Below are 22,841 nucleotides of genomic sequence, written 5' to 3'. Positions count from 1 at the left end.
CGTGGCTCAGTGGTAGAGCCCCTGCCTAGAATCCCCCAGTGAGGGGCTGGGGCGTGGCTCAGTGGTAGGGCACTAGCCTACCATCTGTGAGTCCCTGTGTTCAATTTTTAGTAAAGAAAAGACTAAATTAGTTGATTGTAAGTTTTGAAAGAGGCATATATGTTTCAGACTGAGGGAAAGAAGACAGAAAATACTGAGCATTGGCCCAAGTGGGAGGCAGCTGGGCCTGTTGCTTGAGGGGGTGTAGATTGGCTGAATCACTTTGGAAAACTGGAAATATTTACTAAACTGAGCATATGCAAGTGCTGTGATCCAGAGCATACACTCACACCCATGTTATGTATCCAACAGAAGTGCATGTAACATATGTCCACAAAAAGCCACGTTCTCAGTCGTGCCACGTGTCATAGATTGGCAGTGAAACCACCCAGATGCCCAGTAGGCATGGAGGGAGTGAACAGTGGGCCATAGCTGCATGGCAGGATCCATGGGACAGGCTGCATCCACTGTGTGTGACCTGTGAGCATCGAGCTGAGCGAGGAGGTTAGAATCCGGAGTCTGACTTCACTGTATAAAATAGACTAGTTCAACCTGTGAGAGATGTATCCCATGGTGATGAAGTGTTAGCCTGTCATTTTTCTTAGTTTAAAAAACAGAACCACCCAGCATCTCTCATTCTTGTCTTTGTTAGCCTTGGACTCTATGTAGTGAGGTTAGTCTTGAATTCAGGGATCCTTTTGCCTGTCACTGCTTCCAGGCATCCATCCCTCAATCACTGCCTGGCAATATTTGTTTGTTTTATGTTTTGGGGCATTTGAGAATCCACTTGCCTCAGCCTCCCAAGTGCTGGGATTACAGGCATGTGCCACCATTCACGGCTTTTTTTCTATTGTTTTGGGTGTTTGAAATATTTTGTGGTTAGAACAACCATAGAGATGTTTCAAAGGTATTTAGCAGAAAAACAGTTGAACAGACTGAATGAAAAAGAGTTACTAATGACTATTTGAGTGTTTAGGGATTTAGGCGGTTTTGTTGTTTTGCAGAAAATTTGAAAATGTGTTCTGTAGACATATGGAAACACTCGATATTTGAATAGCAGCAGTCCATATGGAGCAGTGTAGACTTGGGATGGGGAAGTTAGCAGCCTCCATAGACTGCGGAGGAGTTGAGCTGGAAGTCATCAGGAAGGCTATGAAAGGGCTTCCTTTTTCCCTTTCATGCAGTGCTGGAATTGGGATCCAGGCCTCTGGATATACCAGGCAAGTTTTCTTCACCTCCGCGGTTTTTTTTGTTTTTGTTTTTGTTTTTTGTTTTTTTTTGAGATTAGATCTTATTATCTGCATGCTGCAAACTGGCCTCAAACTCCTGGGCTCACAAGTCCTCCTGCCTCAGCCTCTGGACTGAGGTGCAGCTTCCTTTATGCACTGTGTTTAAAGCTTGCTCCGAGGCAGGCCAGGGCTCAATGACACAGTGCTTGCCTAGCATGCAGTACTCTGGGTTTTAGCCCCAGCAGCGGAACAAACAGAAACAGGAGAGTGGTGCCATTAGGCAGCACCCACACAGAAGTAGGGGGCCTGTCCTAGTCAGGAAAGAACCTGGGCTGGAGCCTGTGACCTCTAGAAGGAAGACTACTGCTTCCTGCATCTCAGGGCATCCTGGTGTCCCCTGGCTCCAGAGCTGCTGAATTGTCATGTCTGAAGCTGTGGTCAAGATAAGGATGAGGGAACTTCTGCTCCCATTTCCTGAGGACAGCTTGTTTATTTCAGAACTCAGCTCAGAGGTTTCTGTTTATTTTAATTTTATTAAAACTAAAGAAAATGTTTATATGTGTGAATATTTTGTTAATATGTGTGAATGCTCACTGGGTACATGCTTGGTACCTGTAGAAGCAAGAAAGGGGAGTTGGATCCTTTGAAACTTCAGTTATAAGTCGTTGTTAGTCATGTGGGTGCTGGGAATTGAACTTGTAACACTATTAACTGTTGACCCATCAGTTTTCCAGCCCTTCAGAGAACTTGCTAATCAAAAGTGTAAGCAATTTCATGAGCTTGAGAAGGAATCCGCATGCTGAATACTGAGAGCATCTCCCACTCCATTACCTATCCTTTCCTCCCAAATCCCCTGTCTATCTTCTTTGATACAGGATCTTGCTATGTAGCCAAGGTTGGTCTTAAACTCAGGATTTTCCAGTGCAAGCATTTGACTGCTGGACCATGCCCCAGCTCCTCACCGGGGGAGTCTAGGTAAATGCTCTGTTGCTCAGCTACATCCTCAGCTTTCTCTTTACTTTTGGGACAGTTTCTCATTAACTTACCTGGGTTGCTCTTGAACTCACTCTGTGGCCTAGTCAGGACTTAAACTTGCCATCCTCTTGCCTTAGCGGTTTCAGTGCAGGGGTCACAGCTAGGAACCACTACATCAGGCTCCTCCATTTCATTTCTCATTCATGCAGTTGTACTCTGACACACTGTTGTTTATTTTTCTCAGTCTGGAAAATTAAGACACATAGAAGCATTTAGGAGTGTCTGGTCACTGTCACATGTTGTGTGTGAAGTGTGTGTGAAGGCATGGTGTGCTGGTCCTGCGGATTTCACGGAGGGGTCTCAACTGACGCTTGAGACAGCAACTCGGCTCACCAGGGGTCTGGAGCCAGCTCAGAGATTTAAGCCGGAACCAGTAGCCCAACATTCAAAAGGGGCTGTGGCTTTGATCCGCCTCCCTGCCCTGAAGTCCTAGCTTTGATATGCCCGTTTCCCCGCTCTCACCTATCTGCTAAAAGACTTGACTTTGTTGCCTCAAGTATATATATTCCGTTTCTCTAAGTAAAGATTACACCTCGATAAGCATTCTTTCCTGGTGTCGCTTCTTTGTCCCCCCTACCCGCTTATCTTCACAGAACCTCGAGTTTCCCCGTTCGTGAATCACCCACGGTATGAAGTGAAGCTGCGGGTCGGTTTCCTTCAGCATGGTCTTAACATACACCTGTCTGTCCCTGACACTGGTTGTCAGTCTACGTATGGCCTTGAGGCCAGCAAAACAACCGAGCCTAGGAATTTACGTGGAATGCTTGTCCTAGGCCTGCAGGCTAGGAATCTCTGGGTGGGTGGGGAATGGGTTGGGGCAGCCATCTGTGTGCACACAAGCCTGCCAGGTGATTCTAATGCAGCGCCAGTGTGGAGTCCTAAGCTCTGAGCCTCTGCCTTCTGTCAGTGATCTTCCTTACCCCTCTGTGGTGGTGAACTGACAGCTGAGGTCTGCCTCTTAGAGTTGTAGAACACTGAGCTTGGAGTTTACAGGAAGGAGCAATCAGTTCCTTCTTCCACCAAGTCAGAAGATCCTCACAACTGCTTTGAGAACATCAAGTGTCCTGTTGGCCAGGGTGCCCTGCTCTAGGGAAGACATAGGAACTAGGACCCTCTTAGTCTGCTTATTTTTGAGATAGGGTCTATGTAGCCTTGGCTGTCCTGGAACCCCTGTGTATAGACCAGACTGGCCTCAAACTCACAGTGATCCACCTGACTGTGCCTCCCAAATGCTGGGATTGAACATGATTGCCACCATGCCCAGCCCAGATCATAGGAGCTGCTGTTCGTTGTTGGGAGGGCACTGACTGGCCAAAAGAATGATACCATGTAAGCCCAGCTTGCTAAACCAGTTGAGTTTATTGGGATTAGTTACAGAAGCACAGGTAATCCATGGGCTGCAGCTGCAAGTCCCGGTCATCATTTAGGATCCTGGAGGGGGAAGGGCACTGACTCTTCCCCTCCAGGGAATCATGTCAGTAGGCTGAGTCTCGTGCAGGTCTCAGACAGCAGCGGTTAGGTTCAGCCTACGGGAAGAAGCCACAGGGCACCTAGGATGGTTGTAAGAAAGCTTTCCGTGGTGAAGGATGCCTGTCCCACCTACATGGATTTGGGTGTCTCCAGCAGTTCCTCCACTGGATAGCCTGCAGTAGCATGGTCCTGAGCTGGGCTGGGCTTGCCTTCCTAGCAGCAGCATATGCAGGGGACTTCCACTGAGATGCTTTTCAGGTGCCATGTATACAATACACCTTGCAGGAAGTCTTCTGATCGGGGACTGCTATGCTATAGTTAGCATTTGCAAAGGGTTGCTTCAGCAAAGGAGGGAAAGGACTATGGCATGGTTTACCAGGAAGATCCTGTTTGCTGCTGAACCCTTTGGACTCCTCAATTACCGTGTTACTGTCTAAACATTCAGCAGAAGAGCCTTGGGTACATGAACTCTAACTCTCTCTCTCTCTCTCTCTCTCTCTCTCTCTCTCTCTCTCTCTCTCTCTCTCTCTCTCTCTCTCTCTCTCTCTCTCTCTCTCTCTCTCTCTCTCTCTCTCTCTCTTTCTCTCTCTCTCTCTCTCTGTGTGTGTGTGTGTGTGTGTGTGTGTTGTAGTTGTTTGATTTCTTTTGTTGTTTTTGAGACAAGGTCTCTATGTAGTCAAGGCTGGCCTCAGATTCACTTTGTAGCCCAGGCTAGCCAGCAACTCATAAACTTCTTTGCTTTAGCCTCCTAGGTGCTGGGATTATAGGTGTGGCCATGGTGGCTGGTTGGTGTCATTCATTACGTTTTATGTCAGTGACTTGGAGAATCACAGCATCTTGAGTTTTGCTTGTTGTCTGTGGAGGACATTAATTTAGTATTGAATATTGAATTCAGGGCTTTGTGCATGTTAAGCAAGGGCTCTGCCATTGAGCCTCACCCTAAGCTCTTAGTGGGGGAATTGTAGGCAGGGGTTCTACCTCTGAGCCACACCCCAGCCCCTCACTGGGGGATTCTGGGCAAGCATTCTACCAGAGCTACATTTCCCAGCCAATTTTTACTTTCTGAGATAGGACTGGGCTTGAACTCAACCATATTTATCCCAAGTTGGGCTTGAACTTGTGATCTTTCTGATTGAGCTTCCCAAGCAGCTCATCCCACATGCAGGCTGTACTATCAGACATGGCTTCTGGTGGAACACTTTCGAAGTTTTGTTTTTGTTTTTTCGAAATAGGGTTTCTCTGTATAGCCCTGGCTGTCCTGGAACTCACTCTGTAGACCAGGCTGGCCTGGAACTCAGAAATCCACCTGCCTCTGCCTCCCAAGTGCTGGGATTAAAGGCGTGTGCCACCACTGCCTGGCTCACTTTTGAAGTTTTGTTGGTGGCTTTACATAGTGATGAATCTGGAAGAAAGTCGGTGACATTTATTGAGTGTTTTATTTTTACCAGCTGTTTTCAGCTCTGCTGCGTCATTTAATTCTGAGGCACACTGCTGCCAGCTGAGAACCCCACAGGAAAGCAGTTTGTTCCAGAGTAGTCAAAGCAGGGAACACGTGAAGTTGGTAGGACCTGTCTAGGGGATGCTGGAGGGACTGCAAGAATTCTTGCTATGTTCTCTGTATAAGTGGTACAGGCCTGCTGGGTGATAAGGGCTCCTTCTGTCTTCCTCCCCCCAACTCCCGCCGTGTGTGTGTGTGTGTGTGTGTGTGTGTGTGTGTGTGTGTGTGTGTTGATATTGGGTCATGATGTTGCTTAAAATCTTGCTGGCCTCAAAGTCTGAGTTCTCTTTCCTCTGCTTCCTGGGTTCTGGGATTATAGGCATGTGCCACTGTGTTTACGTCTCTTAGAATTTTTCTAATTGTATTTATCCATTTGTTTGTGGTGGGGGAACGCATGTGCCTCTGTGTACATGTGGTAGTCAGAGGACAGTTTGAAGGCGTTCACTCCCAGGAATCAAACCAAGGTGCTCAGGCTTGGCAGCAAGTGCTTTTACCTGCCGAGCCACCTCTACTAGCCCCATGCCTGACTCTATGTCCAGCTTACCATAAATACTGTGATAAATACTGTGCTCAGGTTGGTCGCTCGCTGGCCCACATACCTACTGGAATATGGAGGCTAGCTTCCACCAGATTTCTCTCTTTGGAGCTCGCCTTTGCCTTTCAGTGCCTCTCCCTGCTGGTTTCTCATCTAATCTCTTTTGTTTCTGTGGTCCTGGGGTAGCATATGGTGTTTCTCTGTCTCTAGTGTTCGTGGATGCTGAGAATCGTAAGGGTTAAGGTGCTCATTGCTCATCCCAAAGCATCTAGATTCTTCTTCCTGTCCTTACTACTTGCTGCTTGTGGTCTACCTGGGTCCAAAATAAACTTTCTTTTTTTGCTTTGCGACAGTTGAGTATGTAACCCAGGATGGCCCTTGGCTCATACCTGTCCCCTTTGCCCCTGCCTTGGAAGTGCTGGGATTACAAATGTGCACTTGTTTTTTCATTTAAAATTTCTTTTGAGGGGCTGGAGAATGACTCCACAGTTGAGTGCCTACTGCTTTTGTAGAGAACCCACATGGTGGCTCACAACAAGTGCTAGGATTAAGGGCGTGTGGCACCATACCCAAGGGGCCCCTGAATTTAGCAAATTAATACTTGGGGTCATAGTTGGTGCCTCCAAAGAAAACTGTGAGAGCATCTGGGTTTTTTTATTCATAGAAGTGTGACTTTAAGATTTGCATTCCCTCTCTTTACTCTTTGTCTCATTTATGTGTGTGTGCACATGTTGTTTTCATACGTATGTGCAGGTGTGTGTGTGTGTGTGTGTGTGTGTGTAAACGTAGAGGAGGTTAACTTGGGTGTTGGTAGCAGTCTTCCACCTTGACATATTTTAAGATGTGTATTTATTGTATGTTGCATGTTCATGTGTGGAGGTGAGGGACAACTTTCAGGAGTCAACTTTTTCCTACTTCTATGTGGATTCTGAGTTTGATGAACTTGTGCCTGTATCTCCTGGCCATCTTGCTAGCCCTGTATTTATTTATTTATTTTTATTTTCTTAGATTTATTTTTTTATGTGTATGTTTTGCCTGTGTACTCTGTGTACCATGTGTATGCCTGGTGACTATGCAAGCCAAAAGAGGACATTAGATCTGTTATGAGCAACCATGTGAGTGCTGAGAACCAACCCAGGCCCTCTGAAAGATCAGCAAGTGTTTAGAGTCACCTTTCTAGTCCCAACTATCCCTGTTTTTTGAGGGTTTGTATGTGTATATGATTGTGCCTGTGTGTGTGTACGTGCACACGTTCCAGTGGACAACCTCGATATGTCATTCTCAGAAACAATGTCTTAGTCAGGGTTCATTGCTCTGAAGAGACACCATTACCAAGGCAACTCTTATAAAGGACAACATTTAATTTGTTCTGGCCTACAGTTTCAGAGGTTCAGTCCATTATCATCATGGCAGGAAGCTTGCAGGCAGACATGGTGCTGGAGGAGCCAAGAGTTCTCTACTAGATCCATAGGCAGCTAGGAGGAGACTGAAATTCCACACTGGGTGGAGATTGAGAATAGAAGACTTCAGAGCCCACCACCATAATGATGGTTGTACTTCCTCCAACAAGGCCACACCCACTCCAAAAAGGCCACATCCCCTAATAGTGCCACTCTCTGTGGGCCAAGCATTCAAACACATGAGTCTGTGTGGGACAGACTATTCAAATCACCTTACACTGAGTACTTCCTTTGAGATAGGGTCTCTCATTAGCCTAGCACTGGATGATTAGGATAGGGTAGACCTACTGGCCTACAGTCGATCCCAGGGTCCTTCCGTCTGTGCCTTGCCGAATCTGGGATGTGTGTGCTCTCACAGGGATGACAGTTATGTTCTTTGTGGATATGGCAGGTACTGAGTGGGCTGTTTCCCTGGTCTCTATTTTTTTTTTTTATGGTTGATTTATTTACTTTTTTTTTTTTTAATGTGCATACACTGTAGTTGTCTTCAGACACACCAGAAGAGGGCATCAGATCCCATTACAGATGGTTATGAGCCACCATGTGGTTGTGGTTGCTGGGACTTGAACTCAGGACCTCTGGAAGAGCAGTCAGTGTTCTTAACCGCTGAGCCATCTCTCCAGCCTTTTTTTTGAGACAGGGTTTCTCCTTGTTGCCCTGCCTGTACTCTAAGATGGCCTTGAACTCAGAGATCCACCTGCCTCTGCTTCTGCCTCCTGAGTGGAGTGCTGGGATTAAAGGCCTGAGCCACCACTGCTCTGCAGAACTCTTGCTCCTCTGTGCCTCTAACTCCTGAATGTGCTCCGGGTTACATGCTTCGCCCAGCCCCCCACGCCTGGCTTTTGAGGGTGTTTGAGAGAAGCCAAGGGTCAAGGTGCTGTTTGTGCTTTAGAAGATGTTTGAGAGATCTGACTTTTAGATTCTACTGTGTTCAAAGTTCGCATTCTTCACCCACATGTGATCCTTTGCTAATTATTACTGAGGTCTCAGGCTGTCTTAGAGGGACTGCCTTATCTTAATCTTCGGGGAAATTGTGAAGGTAAGTACAAGTTTCATAGAGAACTTTGAAAAAGATTCAGCTGGGCACAGTGGCTCACGACTGATTCCAGCACCTGGGAGGCCAAGGCAGGCAGGTATTTGTTGAGTTCATGGTTAGACTGGGCTATGTTTTGATTTCCTGCCAGCCAGGGGTAAGATAGTGGAATCTGGAAAAAAAAAATCTCTATTAATAGAGACCTTTGTTGCCCCTCTGCTGCTTATCTTTCTCCTGGTCCGTTCGTTTTCTATCCCTATGTCATTTATATTACCTTGGTGTTTTCAACAGGCATTGTGTTCTGAGGTAGTGTCACACTGTATCCCAGACTGGCCTTGGACTTGAGGCAGGTTGTGGTTGCCCTGCCTCTGCTTTCCAGATTCTGGGATTATAGGCATGTTTATATGGCAGTTATATATATATATATATTTTTTTTCATGTGTGCTATTTTGTTTTAGTTTTTGAGACTAGGTCTCCTTATGTAGTCAGGCTGGTCTGGAAATGAGGCTTCCCCTGCCTCAGCCTCTTGAGTGCTGGAATTACCAGTGTGCACTACTACATCTTGTCTACATCAACCTAATCAATCAATCAATCTCTCTCTTCTTGAAATCCAGATCCTCTTGCCTCTTCATCCTAAGTGCTAGGATCACAGGTATGTGCCATTGTGTCTGCCCTGTCTGTGGTTTTGATAAAAAGTTAGCTGTTGATCTGACCTGATGGTTCTCTAGTATACAAAGTATCAGTCTGACCCACTCACCCACCAGCCCAGTGTTTTCCTCTCTCTGTTCCTCAACCCTTTTCTTCCCAGTCTCCAAAATCATGAACCAGGAAATGTTCTAAGGCCCTGTGGTGGTTTGAGTGAGAATGGCCCACATAGGCTCATATACTTGAATACTTGGTTCCTGGTTGGTGGAACTATTAGGAAGGATTAGGAGGTGTGGCCTTGTTGGAGGAGATGTGTCATGAGGAGTGGGCTTAGAGGTTTTAGAAGCCCCCAGAATTCCAGTTGACTTCTTCTCTGCCTAAGGGTTGTTACCACAACATGTACGTTTTTAGTTAGCTGCTGCTCCACTGCCATGCCTGCCTGCCTGCCTGCTTGCTGCCACACTTCATGGATTCACCCTCTGAAACTGGAAGCAAGTTGCCAGTTAAACGCCTTATTTTATAAGTTGCCTTGGTCATGGTGTCTCTTTCTGCAATAGAACAGTGACTAAGACAGACCCTGTGGGACTGGAGAGATGACTCGTTAAGAGCACTGGCCGCTGTAGCTGAGGACTTATATATCCAATTCCCTGCACTTATGTGGAGGCACAACTCTCTGTTTTGTTTTTGGTTTTGTTTTTTTAAGATTTATTATATGTAGGTACACTGTAGCTGACTTCAGACACCTTAGAAGAGGGCATCAGATCTCATTATGGATGGTAGTGAGCCACCATGTGGTTGCTGGAATTTGAACTCAGGACCTTTGGAAGAGCAGTCAGTGCTCTTAACCGCTGAGCCATCTCTCCAGCCCCTACAACTCTCTGTTAATCCAGCTCTACGACTTAAAGTAATAGATCCAGGTGCTGGAGAATGGTGCGGCTGCTAAGAGTGCTGCTCTTGCAGAGGATCCAGGTTTGGTGCTTAGTGTCTGTTTGGACAGTTCACAACTTTGTAGCTCCAAGGGACCCAGTAGCCTTTTCTTCCCTTCACCCACACTCAAAGGCGCACCCCACCACACATACACACTATCAAAAATAAATAAATCTGCACTTTCTCACTTCTGGAGGAGAAAAGTCCTCCCACCAGGCCTGGTACTATTCAGTGTATACGTATACACACATGCATATGCACAATATCTGTATTTATTATCCTTTGAGTGTGAGTGTGGATGTATGCATGCCATTATCCAAGTGGAGGCCAGAGGACAGCCTCCAGCCCAGTGCTCACTTCCACCTTTGAACAGGGTCTCCTCACTGTTGTACACTATGAACCAGCTGGCCTTCAAGCCTCCATTTCTGCTATCTCTGTCCTCCATCTCTCTGCGCAGTGCTGGGATCACAGATTTGTGCTTCCATGGGTTCTGGGGAGTTAATTCCTCGCACTTGAGTGGCAAGTGCTTTACCTGAGCCACCAGCCCCGCCTCCTGAGCAGTATGCTTTTAGTTTATTTAGTGTATTCAGAAATTTCCTTTTTTTTTTCGAGACAGGGTTTTTCTGTGTAGCCCTGGCTGTCCTGGAACTCACTCTGTAGATCAGGCTGGCCTCGAACTCAGAAATCTGCCTGCCTCTGCCTCCCAAGTGCTGGGATTAAAGGCGTGTGCCACCACTGCCTGGCCAGAATTTTCTAACCATTAGTTATTTAGGAGTTTTGTTTTATTTTAATTTGTTTTTGTTTTTCAAGACAGGTTTTCTCTGTGTAGCCCTGGCTCTCCTGGTCACTTTGTAGACCAGGCTGTCCTTGAACTCAAAGATCTAACTGCCTCTGCCTCCAAAGTGCTGGGATTAAAGGTGTGTGCCACCACCACCCGGTTTATTTAGAACATTTGAAGAACATGTTAACATTTCAGAAAGCCCCTGGGTTGCATATGATGGTGTGTCCCCACAATGTCAGTGTCCAGAAAGCTCGGGTAGAAGAGTTGCAACTTCTATGTCACCTATGTGCAGATTTAATGCCAGCAAGGGATAATGTGACCCTGACTCAAAAACAAAAAGCAAAGCCAAACATTATTCATTGTAGAGTTGGAGAGATGACTCACTAGTGCTTGCCATCCAGGTAAAAAGCCAGGAATGGTGATGTGGAGGAGGCAGAGGCAGGAGGATCCCTGGATGATGTAGAGTCTCTTACCTTATCAACCTAGTTGAATTGATGAGGACCCCACCTCATCCATCCATCCATCCATCATGGATGGGTCCTAGAACCCTGACTGGGACAGTGAGGGAATGAAGAAAGGACAGACACATAGATATACAGAAGAGCTTTGGTGTCATGCTTGCTCTGGTGGAACAGCACACACTACACAACTTGGACCCTCAGCACAGCAGGAGGGGCTAGCCAGTGGGCGGTCTTTCTGAGCAGTTGCCTGGGAAGAAGCAGCAGCGGTTGCTAGTTTTTGCACACACTGGTCAGTGGTTTGCAAATGTGTACTTGGACCAGAAGGAGCTTTGCCATGCCTCTGAGTCTTGCCCTATAGGAGGGAGCTTTTGCCAATTCCCATGGGTCTGTGGCATTGGTATCCTTACATGGCTGTGCCCATGTCACCAGGACACTCTCTCTCAGGCCTTCATCTTCTTACATACTCACAGTGCCCTTGGCTCTCCGCAAGACCATATCTTTAAAAAAAGGACAGGGGCGGGCAGGAGACGTGGCTCAGCTATTAAGAGCACTGTGCTGCTCTTCCAGGGGACCTGAGATTCATTTCTCAGCACAACAGCTAAGAAGTGTCTGTAACTCCAGTTCCAGGGGAGTCCAACACCCTCTTCTGGCTTCTATGGCCCTGCACAAATCTGCACACCCTCGTACATGAAAGCAAAACACACATTTGAGGAAAAGTGAGGTAGATGGGATGAAGAATAAGAGATGAGGCTGACCGCTGGCCCCCCACACTTAGGAACAGACTTTACCAGCACCATCCTGGTGGAGGTGTCTTCTGTGATTTGTGCTTTCCTGGTGGTAATGATGGCTAGCATCTTTCTAAGTGCTTTTTGGCCACTATATGTCTTTGGAGGAATCTTTTTGTTTGTTTGTTTGTTTTTGTTTTTGTTTTTGTTTTTCAATACAGGATTTCTCTGTGTAGCCCTGTCCTGGAACTTACTCTGTAGCCCAGGCTGGCCACAATCTCACAAAGATTTACCTGTTTCTGCCTCCCAGGTGCTGGAATTAAAGGCATGCACCACCACTGCCTTTAACTCCAGGCAGAGGAATGTATTTATAAACTGTCTGTCGTTAAGTTGCAAGCATTCCCTCCCTCCCTAACTGTGTTGTAATCCTTCTCCATGAGTTTACCCATTCACACAGAAGCCTCCTGCAGGGATTCTTCTGGGTGCTGTAGCTGAGGGAAGAGGTGGTTCTGGTGTGGGTGTGCGGCAGTGGCCAGAGTCCATGTGCTGAGCCAGCACAGGGAATAGGGAGGCCCCATTCCCTGAGCAGCTGTCTTTAACTGTCATCTACCTTGTCTCTCTCAGGCCCACAAACATCCCAGGTCACCGACTGGAGGGACCTAGACCCCAGGCGAATGCAGATGCCGCAGGGGAATCCGCTGCTGCTGTCCTACACCCTGCAGGAGCTGCTGGCCAAGGACACGGTGCAGGTGGAGCTCATCCCTGAGAAGAAGGGCCTATTCCTTAAGCATGTGGAGTACGAGGTTTCCAGTCAGGTAACTGGGACTCAGTGTGCTGTAGGGGAGAGCCACAGAGCAGCCTTGGGCAGAGTGGTAAGAGAGGGGTCTGGCTGGCTCTAGGGTGTGACCCAGTACCTGATGATGCAGGTGAGCTGACCGGTCAACTTCTGAATAGCTGCTGGTGACTAGAGCTGCTTCTGACTCAGCTAGGCCTCTATCAGGTCTATTCTTTGACTGCAATCTTTTTTCCTATGAATCTTAATATCTCTCTCCCTGCCTGTCTGCCTGCCTGCCTGCCTGCCTGCCTGCCTGCCTGCCTGCCTGCCTGCCTATCTCTTTTTCTTACACAGGATCTTGCTACATAACCCTGGTTAGCTTTGAATTCATAGCAGTCTTAGTGCCCTGACCTCCTCTGAGTTCTGGGATTATAGGCCTGAGCCACCAGACCTGACTTATAGGAATCTTTTGAAAAAAAAATTATTTTATTCTATTTTATTTTATTTTGCGATAGGGTCTCATATATCTTAGGCTAGCCTTGAACTCTCAGAGATCTGCCTCCCTCTGCTTCCTAAATACTGGGATTATAGGCATTTGCCACTATGCCTAACTACAGTCTTTTTATCTCTAGAGTGCATGCCTGCACTGCCATTGTCCCAGTGCTGGTTTTCAACATTGACAATCCCCTGGGGATCCGAGCACCAGCCCTGTGGGATCTGGGTTCCAACCATTAAAAGGGAAGGCAAGCCCATGCCCCTCACACCTTTAGTGATGCTACTTTCCTGCTATCAGGCACCCAGATGTCTGGATTCATCAGACAGCTCTGTTGTGACAGGCTTGGTTTGTTGGTCATTCCTAAGGCACCAGATATCTTGGTCCTTTTGTTCCTTTTTCCATGAATTTTGGGTGTTTTGCTCCAGTTAGAATGGCTTTGGGAGACTTTTGCGATATGTCCTGTAATAACATAGCTCGTGGTTAACACCATCTTCAGCGAGTGGGAGAATTGCAGAGCAGAGGAAGCACTGCCTGGGTTGTACCTGGAGTTGTGGTGCAGGGCTGAGCTGGAGGGACTCCCTCAGGGCCGCTTCCGGGATAGCCTATCCATCTGCCAATCTGTAGAAGCTGTGAGAACGTGGGGAGAGGGTTCCTGGGTACAGTGAAGCAGCCCTTGCAACTGGGCCTGACAAACTAAATGTCGGAAGCTGTGTGTCCTCCTGCTTGCTTTTTTCCCCCTGTTTTGTTTTTGTTTTGTTTTGTTTTCCTTGTTGTTAGGATCTGCCTCTGTTTCTCAGTGCTAGGGATATAGGTAGTGTCACATGCTACCATATCCGGCTTTTACCTCAATGCTGGAAATCTGAACTTGGGGGCCTCATGCTTGTGTGGTGAGCCCTGTACTTACCTTACCAGCTCCTCAGCCTTATGCATTACTTTTTAAGAGCATGGTTATTCCTGTCCAAGCAGTGAAGAAGTCTTATCATGACAGAGAGCTATGCAAACATTATAATTTGTATTTGTATGTAGACTTCTAGAACTTTTACTTTTTGGCAAAAACGTACAGAGAAGGAGAGAGGAATTTGGTAACATTACTCCTATGAGTTATGTTACATGGTGGGAGAAGGCAAAGAGAGCTGATGGTAGAGGCATGGGCTTCCAGAACCTGATAGGAAAAGGTGAGAGAGTTGAACTTAAAAGTCAGCTCCAGATACAGGGTGAGTTCAAGGCCAGCCTGGTCAGCTTAGCTAGATCAGATCCCAAAAAGTAAAAAGAGGGCTGGGGTATGGCTCAGTGGTGGAGCACCTGCCTAGAATCCCCCAGTGAGGGGCTGGGGTATGGCTCAGTGGTGGAGCACCTGCCTAGAATCCCCCAGTGAGGGGCTGGGGTGTGGCTCAGTGGTAGAGCCCCTGCCTAGAATCCCCCAGTGAGGGGCTGAGGTGTGGCTCAGTGGTAGAGCCCCTGCCTAGAATCCCCCAGTGAGGGGCTGGGGTGTGGCTCAGTGGTAGTGTAATCTGCCTAGAAGAAATTGTATAGTTGCTGACCTTGCTATGCTCCCCTTGTTTTATAGCGCTTCAAGTCCTCCGTGTACAGACGCTACAATGACTTTGTGGTCTTCCATGAAGTGCTGCTTCACAAGTTCCCGTACCGCATGGTACCAGCCCTCCCTCCCAAGAGGGTGCTGGGAGGTAAGGCAGGGTTCAGGGAGGTCCAGTAAAGTCAAAGCAAGCCGCACTCCTGGTAGCATGTTGCTGGGTGGGTCCATTGTAGCCCAGGCTGCTGCAGCTTGTGGTCTAGGAGGGGCTAGTAGGAGGGCTGCAGTGCACACACACCTTGGTCCTTCCGGGGTCAGAGCTCTCTGGCTTAGCCCTGCCATGGTAGAGGGTGGCCAGCTTCAGGTGCCTTCTGGCCCCAGTGTCGCCCCTGCTGGGAGCTTTGGGCTATGCGTGGGATTACTAGGATCAGGCCAGCCATCACAGGATCTTTCTTATCAAGTGCAAATGACCCCAGAACCCCAATGAAACTTGGTTGGCATATTTGTTGCTGTAACAAAATGTCAGACAAAAGCAACTAAGGAAGGAAGGTACAGTAGTCATGGGAAAGGCAGCAGTCTGAGGCAGCTGCTCACATTGCATCCACAGTTGGGAAGAGAGATGAGAGCTCAGCTCTTTTTCTGCTTTCTTCATTGCTGCACCACAGACCAAGGAATGGCCACCTTTAGGATGTGTCTTCCCGCTTCAATTAATTGAATCTAGAACACTCACAAACATCCCCAGAACTTGAGGTTCTAGATCTTATGAAGCTCCTCATTGTGGATATGGACATGGGTCCATCTACGTCCTGCTGGTCGGTTCAGCTGCTGATTGACTGGCCTCTGGGACAGCTGTGCTCCTCACTGACAAGGAATTTTGTACGCAGTGGGAATGGAAGATGAACTGTCAGGAAGGGATCCTTGCCTGCATGTAAGCTGGCTCTGTCCTGTCAGGGCTAATAAGTGCCTGGAGGTTTGGCAAACGCTGTCACCTGACTCAGCATTTCTGAGAGCTCAGTGGTCTAGGACCCCTGGAGGGCTGAGGCAGGGTGGGGATTGGGTAGGCCTCATCTCACTATTTTTCCATTTATTTATTTGTTTGTTTGTTTGTTTTGCTTTGTTTGAGACTGGCAGCCCTGACTGCTCTAGAACTTGCTATTTATTTAGACCAGGTTGATTTCTGCCCCTTGAGTGTTAAGATTAAAAACATGTGCTAACACACTTGACTTTTAATGTCTGTGTGACTAGATCTCACTTATAAGTAGTTCTGATAAGCCTGGAGCTCACTGAGATTGTAGCCTTCCTGCTTCAGCCTCCCAGGTGCTAAAATTAAATGCCTGTGTCACTAGACCTGGCCAAATAATAATAAGATTAGTTTTACAACAATGAGCACTGGGAGGTGGAGTTGCATTATCAGCACATTAAAGCTGCGTGTTTGGAGCTGGAGAGATGGTTCAGCAGTTAAGAGCACTGACTGTTCTTCTGGAGATCCTGAGTTCAATTCCCAGCAATCACATGGTGGCTCACAACCATCTGCAATGGGATCTGATGCCCTCTTCTGGTGTGTTTGAGGACAGCTACAGTATACTCATATACATTAAATAAATAAATATATTTTTAAAAAAGCTACGTTTTTATAGCAAGGTGTTTTAGCCACGTCCTCCTAAGTTGCCTTTCTTGTAGAGGGTCGTGGAATTTTACTGGTTCTCAGTTGCTTTTTGTTTAGGGTAGGGTCTTACTTTGTGGTCAGTCTGGCCTCAGACACTCTGTAGCTCGGGCTGTACTCCAGCCAGATGTAGTCTTCCAAATGCTAGCTACATAGATGTGTGTCATGACGCCTAATCTCCCAGTATTTTCCATTGACACCGATAGACCTGGGCATTCCTCCACCCATGGGTGTTTGGGAGCTCTGTTGCCCCCTGTGTTCTTAGCCTTTGATGAGTTGCTTGGAAGCCTTCTCTGAGTGGGGGCTCTGCTGACTGTGTGGTGACCCTGTACTCTCTCCTGCAGCTGACAGGGAGTTCATCGAGGGCCGCCGGAGGGCCCTGAAGCGCTTTATCAACCTGGTGGCCCGGCACCCGCCCTTCTCTGAGGATGTGCTCCTTAAACTATTCCTGTCTTTCAGTGGCTCAGTAAGTTTGTCCCTTGGTCCCATCCTGGGTAGAACTCTGGGGCCTGAAACTCCTCTTGCTGCATTCTTTTCTTTATTTGAGACCTGGTCACACACTCAGGCTGGCCTAGCTTGGGCTCATATCAGAGGCAATCTTCCTGACTCAGCCTCCCAGGTGCTGGGAGCCCATACCTAGATTTTATTCCCTGAACCTGTGGTTCTTCTCTTGTCTTCTGTCTCCTGTCTTTTGTTTGAATGTCCAGAGTGGATTTGTTATGTGATTGACAAAGCAAGACTTCTTTTTTAAAATACAGGCTGGGCATCATTTTAAAGAGGCCCCTTGTGAGACCTGGATACCTTTGTATACCTCTGGCTGTGGTCCTCGGGAGATAGAAGCTTTTCTGTCATGGGGTTATGGTGGAGTATGTGTGCCTGTGTTAGGAATCAGGGTCTGATCTCTCTAGATAGCACTGTGAACAGATGCGAGCCTAAGGGTTCTTAATTGTATGTGGAAGGTTCCCACAATCCTTCTTGGCAAGCAGGTTCTGTGATGGGTGGGCTGGACCCGGAGGGGAACCTCTGTTTGAATGGGCACTTGGGGCTTTCTGAGCCTTACCCAATTGCAGGGCTGGGGACGTGGAGCAGTCAGGAGTTGGCACAGTTCGTTTTGTATGCTTGTGGGGGGGGGGGCGGGGCTGTGTATACATGAGTACTTGTGTCAGTGTGTGCATACTGAGGCTAGAGGAGGTTGTCAGGTGTCCTGTTTATCCCTCTTCACTGTTTATCCCTCTTCACCGTACTCTCTGGAGACAGGGTCTTTCACTGGACTTGGAGCCAGGCTGGTAGCCAGCAAGGCCCAGCCATTCTCCTGTCCCTACTCCCCACAGTACTGGCCATACACAGCCTTTTACATGGGCTGGGTGTCGAATTTATAATCTTATGCTTTAGCAGCAAATACTCTTATCCACTGAGCCATCTCCCTAACCCAGCCTAGTGTTAGTACTTGATTTTACTTCCCCAAGGGCAGCTGGCCTCTTTGGGAAGGTCCTAGGCTTTCAATAGGTGATTACCCTCCCCCCCTTAACTCTCCACTTACAGGGGACAGTGTAAGTTCTTACAACCTTGTTTCTTTTTGTGGTGCTGCCTTTGCACCTTGCGCCTCTTGTGATACTTTCCTAACCCTAGTGTGGCCTTCAAGCCCGGGATGCAGTGGTGGTGAATGAGGGTGGAACCTAGAAGCCGCTTGCTCTCCAGGCAGGGGACGAGGAGCCAGGTGCCGAGGGTATACAGCCTCTTTATGGTAACGGGAGGCTCTCGTGTCTGTCTATCTATGATGGATGGGGTGTGTCTGTGATGTCCATGATCCTCAGTTTCCCTTTTCAGAAAAAGAATTAGAGATGTTCTTTACGATCTTCCACAAAGGAAGATCTCACACATAGTGCTGCTTACTATGTGTTTCTGTGTCTCCCAGGTGACTCTGCCTGATTTGAAGGCTCTGTCCATGGCCTGAGACTGAGTGCCCACTACCTTTCCTTTCCCACCAGCCGTTCCTGCGTTCTTACGGATCTCTAACCCCGAGGATCTGTTCACAGGAAGCAGTCTGTCTCTGAGGTCCATGCCGGCCTGTTGTAGGTGGAACTCTGGTTCTGATGAGGGGCTTCGCTCTGATCCACAGGCGGAACTTGCTGTGCTGCTGCTGTCTTTCTGTCAAGCTTTTCTTACAGTTTAACCTGAGGAGAGTCGGAGACAGCAGAGGGATTCTGGAATGCCAGTGGGCCAGCACATGCACAAAAGCAAGTTTCTTTTCAGAAAGACTGCATCTCTTTCTATGTTTTTTGAGACGGGGGCTGGAACTTGGAGTAATAGTAATCCCCCTGCTTCAGCCTCCTGAGTTCTGGGATTGCAGGCATGTACCACCACACCAAACTCCCAAGAAGCTTGAACTTGTCTGTCTCCCTCCCTCTCTTTTAATAGTGTGTGTGTGTGTGTGTGTGTGTGTGTGTGTGTGTGTGTGTGTGTGTCTGCTCACATATGCACATGCCTGTGGTGTATGTGTGTGGTGTGGATGCAGATGTGTATGCCTCTGTGTGTGTATGGAGGCTGAAGGAAGACATCTGGTATCCTGCTCTATGACTGTCTGCCTTACTCCTTTGAGACAGGGATACTCACTGAACCTGGAGTTATGCTGGCAGCCAGAAAGCCCCAGCTATCCTGTCTCCATTCCCCAGTGCTGGGTTACAGGCATATGAGGCAATGCCTATCTTTTTATGTGGGATCTGGGGGATTCTGAATGAGCTCTTCATGCTTATGTTGCAAGGTGATTCTGAACCATCTCCTCAGCCTCATCTTCTTGAGACAGGGTCTTGTTGTGTAGCCCAGACTGGCCTGGAACTCTCTTTCTCCTGCCGAGGTCTCACAGACAAGCATCACCGGGTGTAGCTCCTGTGCCAGTTGGACTTCTAAGCAGCTCACTTGTTCTCAGCTTGGGTATCGTTGCTGGCAGGAGAGGGTGAAGCTGTCTCTTTCCTCTTTCAGGATGTTCAGCACAAGCTCAAGGAGGCGGCCCAGTGCGTGGGAGATGAGTTCACGAACTGTAAGCTGGCTGCTAGAGCCAAGGTAGTTTTCTGATTTTGGCTATTCTTCCCCCTCTTAAGCTGAGGAATGGTAGTGCTAACCCTTTGATGATCTCACCACGCCTCTGTTGGGTGGCGGGGATCACGCCATTACCCACCACCTGTCCCTGTTGGACAGTCTGGCAGTGGGGTTCGGCCTGTAGCAGATGAGCAAACAGGTTTTAGGATGCCATCTTTTTGAGACTAATCAGCAGGCCACTGTCTCTTTTCTTGCCACTTTTCCCCAGGACTTCCTCCCAGCTGACATCCAGACTCAATTTGCCATGAGCCGGGAGCTGATTCGAAATGTCTACAACAGCTTCTATAAGCTTCGAGACAGAGCGGAGCGGATTGCGTCCCGTGCCATTGACAACGCTGCTGATCTTCTCATATTTGGGAAGGAGCTCAGGCATGTGGCTCTGCAGGGACTGTGGCATTAATCAGATCGGGTGTGGGGTCTGGCTACCATCCTGACCTATTGCACTGTAGGAAGGAGAACCGTAGACCATCAGGTGTGGGAGTGGGACAGGGGAAAGCAGTGTTTGCAGTGTCAAGTAGAGCACTGGGTCCTTATGTACCACCCAGAGTTGCTCATATAGTCTTTGTGGTACCTGTCACACTGAAAAAACACCAAAGGAAAGAAGGGTTGACTTTGCCTCCTGGTCTGAGCGTACACAGCCCATCATGATGGGGAAGGCACGGCAGCAGGAGCGTAAAGTGGATGGTCACACTGTGTCCACAGTCAGGAAGCAGAGAGAGGTGGATGCTGGTGCTCAGCTTGCTTTCTCCTTATCCAGTCTTGGATCCCAGACCAGGCAATGATGATGTCCTCATCTGTGGTTCTTCCTCCTCAGGCTCACCTCCATGTCCTCTCCCCCATGTTGATAATATTAACCAGCACAGATAGAAAAGAGCTTGTTTGCCTTGGCAGGGTCAGCCAGGGGCAGGTCAGGTTTTCTTTATAACGGTATAGTAGGGCCCCTGTGTACCCAGCACACAGCTCTTGGGGTCTTGGCAGTAGCAGTGATTTCCTGGATTCTCACCTGCTTCCAAATATCCCCACCAAACCTTCGAAGACTTTGAGCCCCGTCCCTGGAGTTCTGGCCTCCTGGGAACACACATCTAGGGAAGGGACAGGCAGGTGAGTGTGTGTTCTGTTCCTGCAGTGCTTTAGGCTCCGACACTACCCCTCTACCCTCCTGGGCTGCTCTGCACCTCAGCACATGGGGCTCCCTGAAGCAAGCGCTCAAGGGCCTATCCGTGGAGTTCGCACTGCTTGCGGACAAAGCTGCACAGCAGGTGAGTGTCTTCCTTCTCCATGGGTCCCTTGTCTCAGAACATGCTGGCCTTCATGGTAGAGCACCTTTCGGGTACCCTGGCTTTGAAGTCCTTATCTCTGTGTCGATGATCTTCCATCTCTGCAATGAGACTGCTTGTGCCCATATGCTCTAGATGTCTCCCCTGAGCCATTTATGCTTCTAAGAAGGCCACTAGTGACAGAAACAGATTGGGTCCTTGTCCCTAGCCCTGGCGTTGCTGAGGTTAAGTAGATCGGTCCTTGGCACTGTAATCTTGTATTTGCAGTTGGCTTCTGGATGGACCACATATTTCCCATTGTGCCAGCTTGTGCTTGGCAACCAGTGACTTAACCCATTTGGAATAATAACTAAGCCCTCAGTACCCCAAGAGACCTTCTCGTCTCTATAAAGAGTGCTGTGCTGTGTGTGCAGGAGCTGTGCTTGGTTTTAAATTTATTTTTGTTATGTGGGATGAACCTGGGGTCTTGCACATGTTAGACATGCTGTAGCACTGCGCCGCCTCTCAGCCTAACACTAGAGGGTCTGACACTGAGCTACTTCCCCAACCCTCTTTTTCCCTTTTTTTTCCTTTTCTTTTGTTGTCATTGTTGTTGAGACAAGGTGTCACTATGTTTTCTAGCCTTGAACTTAGAATCCTCCTGCATCAATCTTCTGAATAGCACTGCCTGTCTGGGATGCCACTCCAGCTGTGGCTTTAAAATTGATACTGTTGAGGCTCCGCTCCCTGCCCAGGAGGGAAGCTTTTTTCAGTTATGTGTCTGGAGTGATCCACCTGCTGGGGACTTGGGGACTTTTCTTACTAGAGGCTGGAAGCTCAGGTGCCATGAGGTTTCTGTGGAAGAAGGAATTTGACGGCTTTGCTTGTGTGGAAAGTCCCTGATTTTTTTTCCTCTTCTGCTCCCAGAGTCGGTGTGTTTCCTTCAGAAGTGTGCCCATGTTTTTCTAATGTATGTACAATGCATGTGCATTGGTTAATGTGTGTATAGGTCCACATATATGTGTTCACATGTGTCAAGACAACTTCACATGCCATCCTTAATGATGCCATCGACATCCTTTGAGACAGGATTACTCACTGTCCTGGAGTTCACCAGTTAGGCTAGACTTAGCTAATCATGTCTCCTCCCAGCACTGGGAGTACAGTGAGGGCCTCTGAACCCTGTACTTTCCTGTAGATCTGAGGTTGGAGCTTGGCTCATCCTTGGCAAGGGCAGTGCTTAGCCCTCTGCCATCTCTCCAACTGGCATTACTGCTATCTTCCTCCTTGTTAATTAGAAAAAAAAAATCTTAGCCAGTAGTGGGGGCCACACCTTTAATCCCAGCACATGGGAGGCAGGAGCAGGCAAATAGATATAGAGTTTGAGCCAGCCTGGTCTACAGAGTGAGTTCCAGGATGGCCAGGGCTACACAGAGAAACCTTTTCTTGAAAAAACAAAAAACAAGAAAAAAATTTATGTATGTGTGTGTGTATATGTATGTGCACAGGCATGCACATGCCCACGGAAGGCAGAATCCTTCGTCAGATCCTACGAAGCTGGAATTTCAGTAAATTGTGAGCCACCCTCTGTGGTGCTGGGACTGGATTTGGGTGCTCAGCAAGAGCAGCAACTGCTTTTGTCAGCTAGCCCTCTCTCCAGCCTTTTACTCAGTCTTTTAAGTCATCCCTGCCTGCCCCTTTCTCAGGCAGAGAGGGCCAAAACTTGAGGTATGTATCAGGCTTGGTAGGGCCTGTGCTTTGTAGTATGTACGCCATGGCTTTGCTGCAGTAACTTTGGTCCTTGGACCTCAGCGTCCCCATTGACCATATATAAGAGAGTGGGACTAGATCATCAGTGCAACTTCCATCTGTTTAAATTTGTGTGTGCACGTGTGTGCATGGGTGCATGGTGCACGTGTGGATGTCAGAGGACAGCTTGGAGACCCGCTCTGTCATTCCCTTGTTGAAGCAGGGTTGCTTATTTCTGCAGTGCTGTGCACTCCAGGGTGGTTACCTCAGAGCTTCTGAGGGTTTTCCTGTTCCTGGTTCCAGGTTTCTTATGTGGTTTGGGGGCTGAATCAGGCTGTCAGGCTTGCATGTACAGCAGGTGCTTTCAACCAGTCACCTTGCTGGCCCAAACTATTTTCTTTTTTTCTTCCCTTTCTCTCTTTCAACTTCCTCTCCCC

The 22,841-nt window shown here is 48.1% G+C and overlaps 1 protein-coding gene across 1 annotated transcript in view; it reads left to right on the top strand.

Moving 5' to 3' along the window:
• The window catches only part of Snx8 (sorting nexin 8), a 48,747-nt gene that overhangs the window by 16,297 nt on the left and 9,609 nt on the right, over window positions 1-22,841 (top strand). The window contains exons 2-7 of the mRNA XM_031338523.1: window positions 12,463-12,653; window positions 14,677-14,794; window positions 16,648-16,769; window positions 19,283-19,363; window positions 19,608-19,768; window positions 20,526-20,658. Coding sequence (XP_031194383.1) covers window positions 12,463-12,653; window positions 14,677-14,794; window positions 16,648-16,769; window positions 19,283-19,363; window positions 19,608-19,768; window positions 20,526-20,658 — 806 coding nt within the window. The remainder of the gene's footprint in view (window positions 1-12,462; window positions 12,654-14,676; window positions 14,795-16,647; window positions 16,770-19,282; window positions 19,364-19,607; window positions 19,769-20,525; window positions 20,659-22,841) is intronic.

The sequence above is a fragment of the Mastomys coucha genome, unplaced genomic scaffold (assembly GCF_008632895.1).
Source record: "Mastomys coucha isolate ucsf_1 unplaced genomic scaffold, UCSF_Mcou_1 pScaffold22, whole genome shotgun sequence".
In the NCBI taxonomy this organism is placed as follows: Eukaryota; Metazoa; Chordata; class Mammalia; order Rodentia; family Muridae; genus Mastomys; species Mastomys coucha.
Note: the sequence above shows the minus strand (reverse complement) of the source record. Positions and strands in the feature narration are given on the sequence as shown.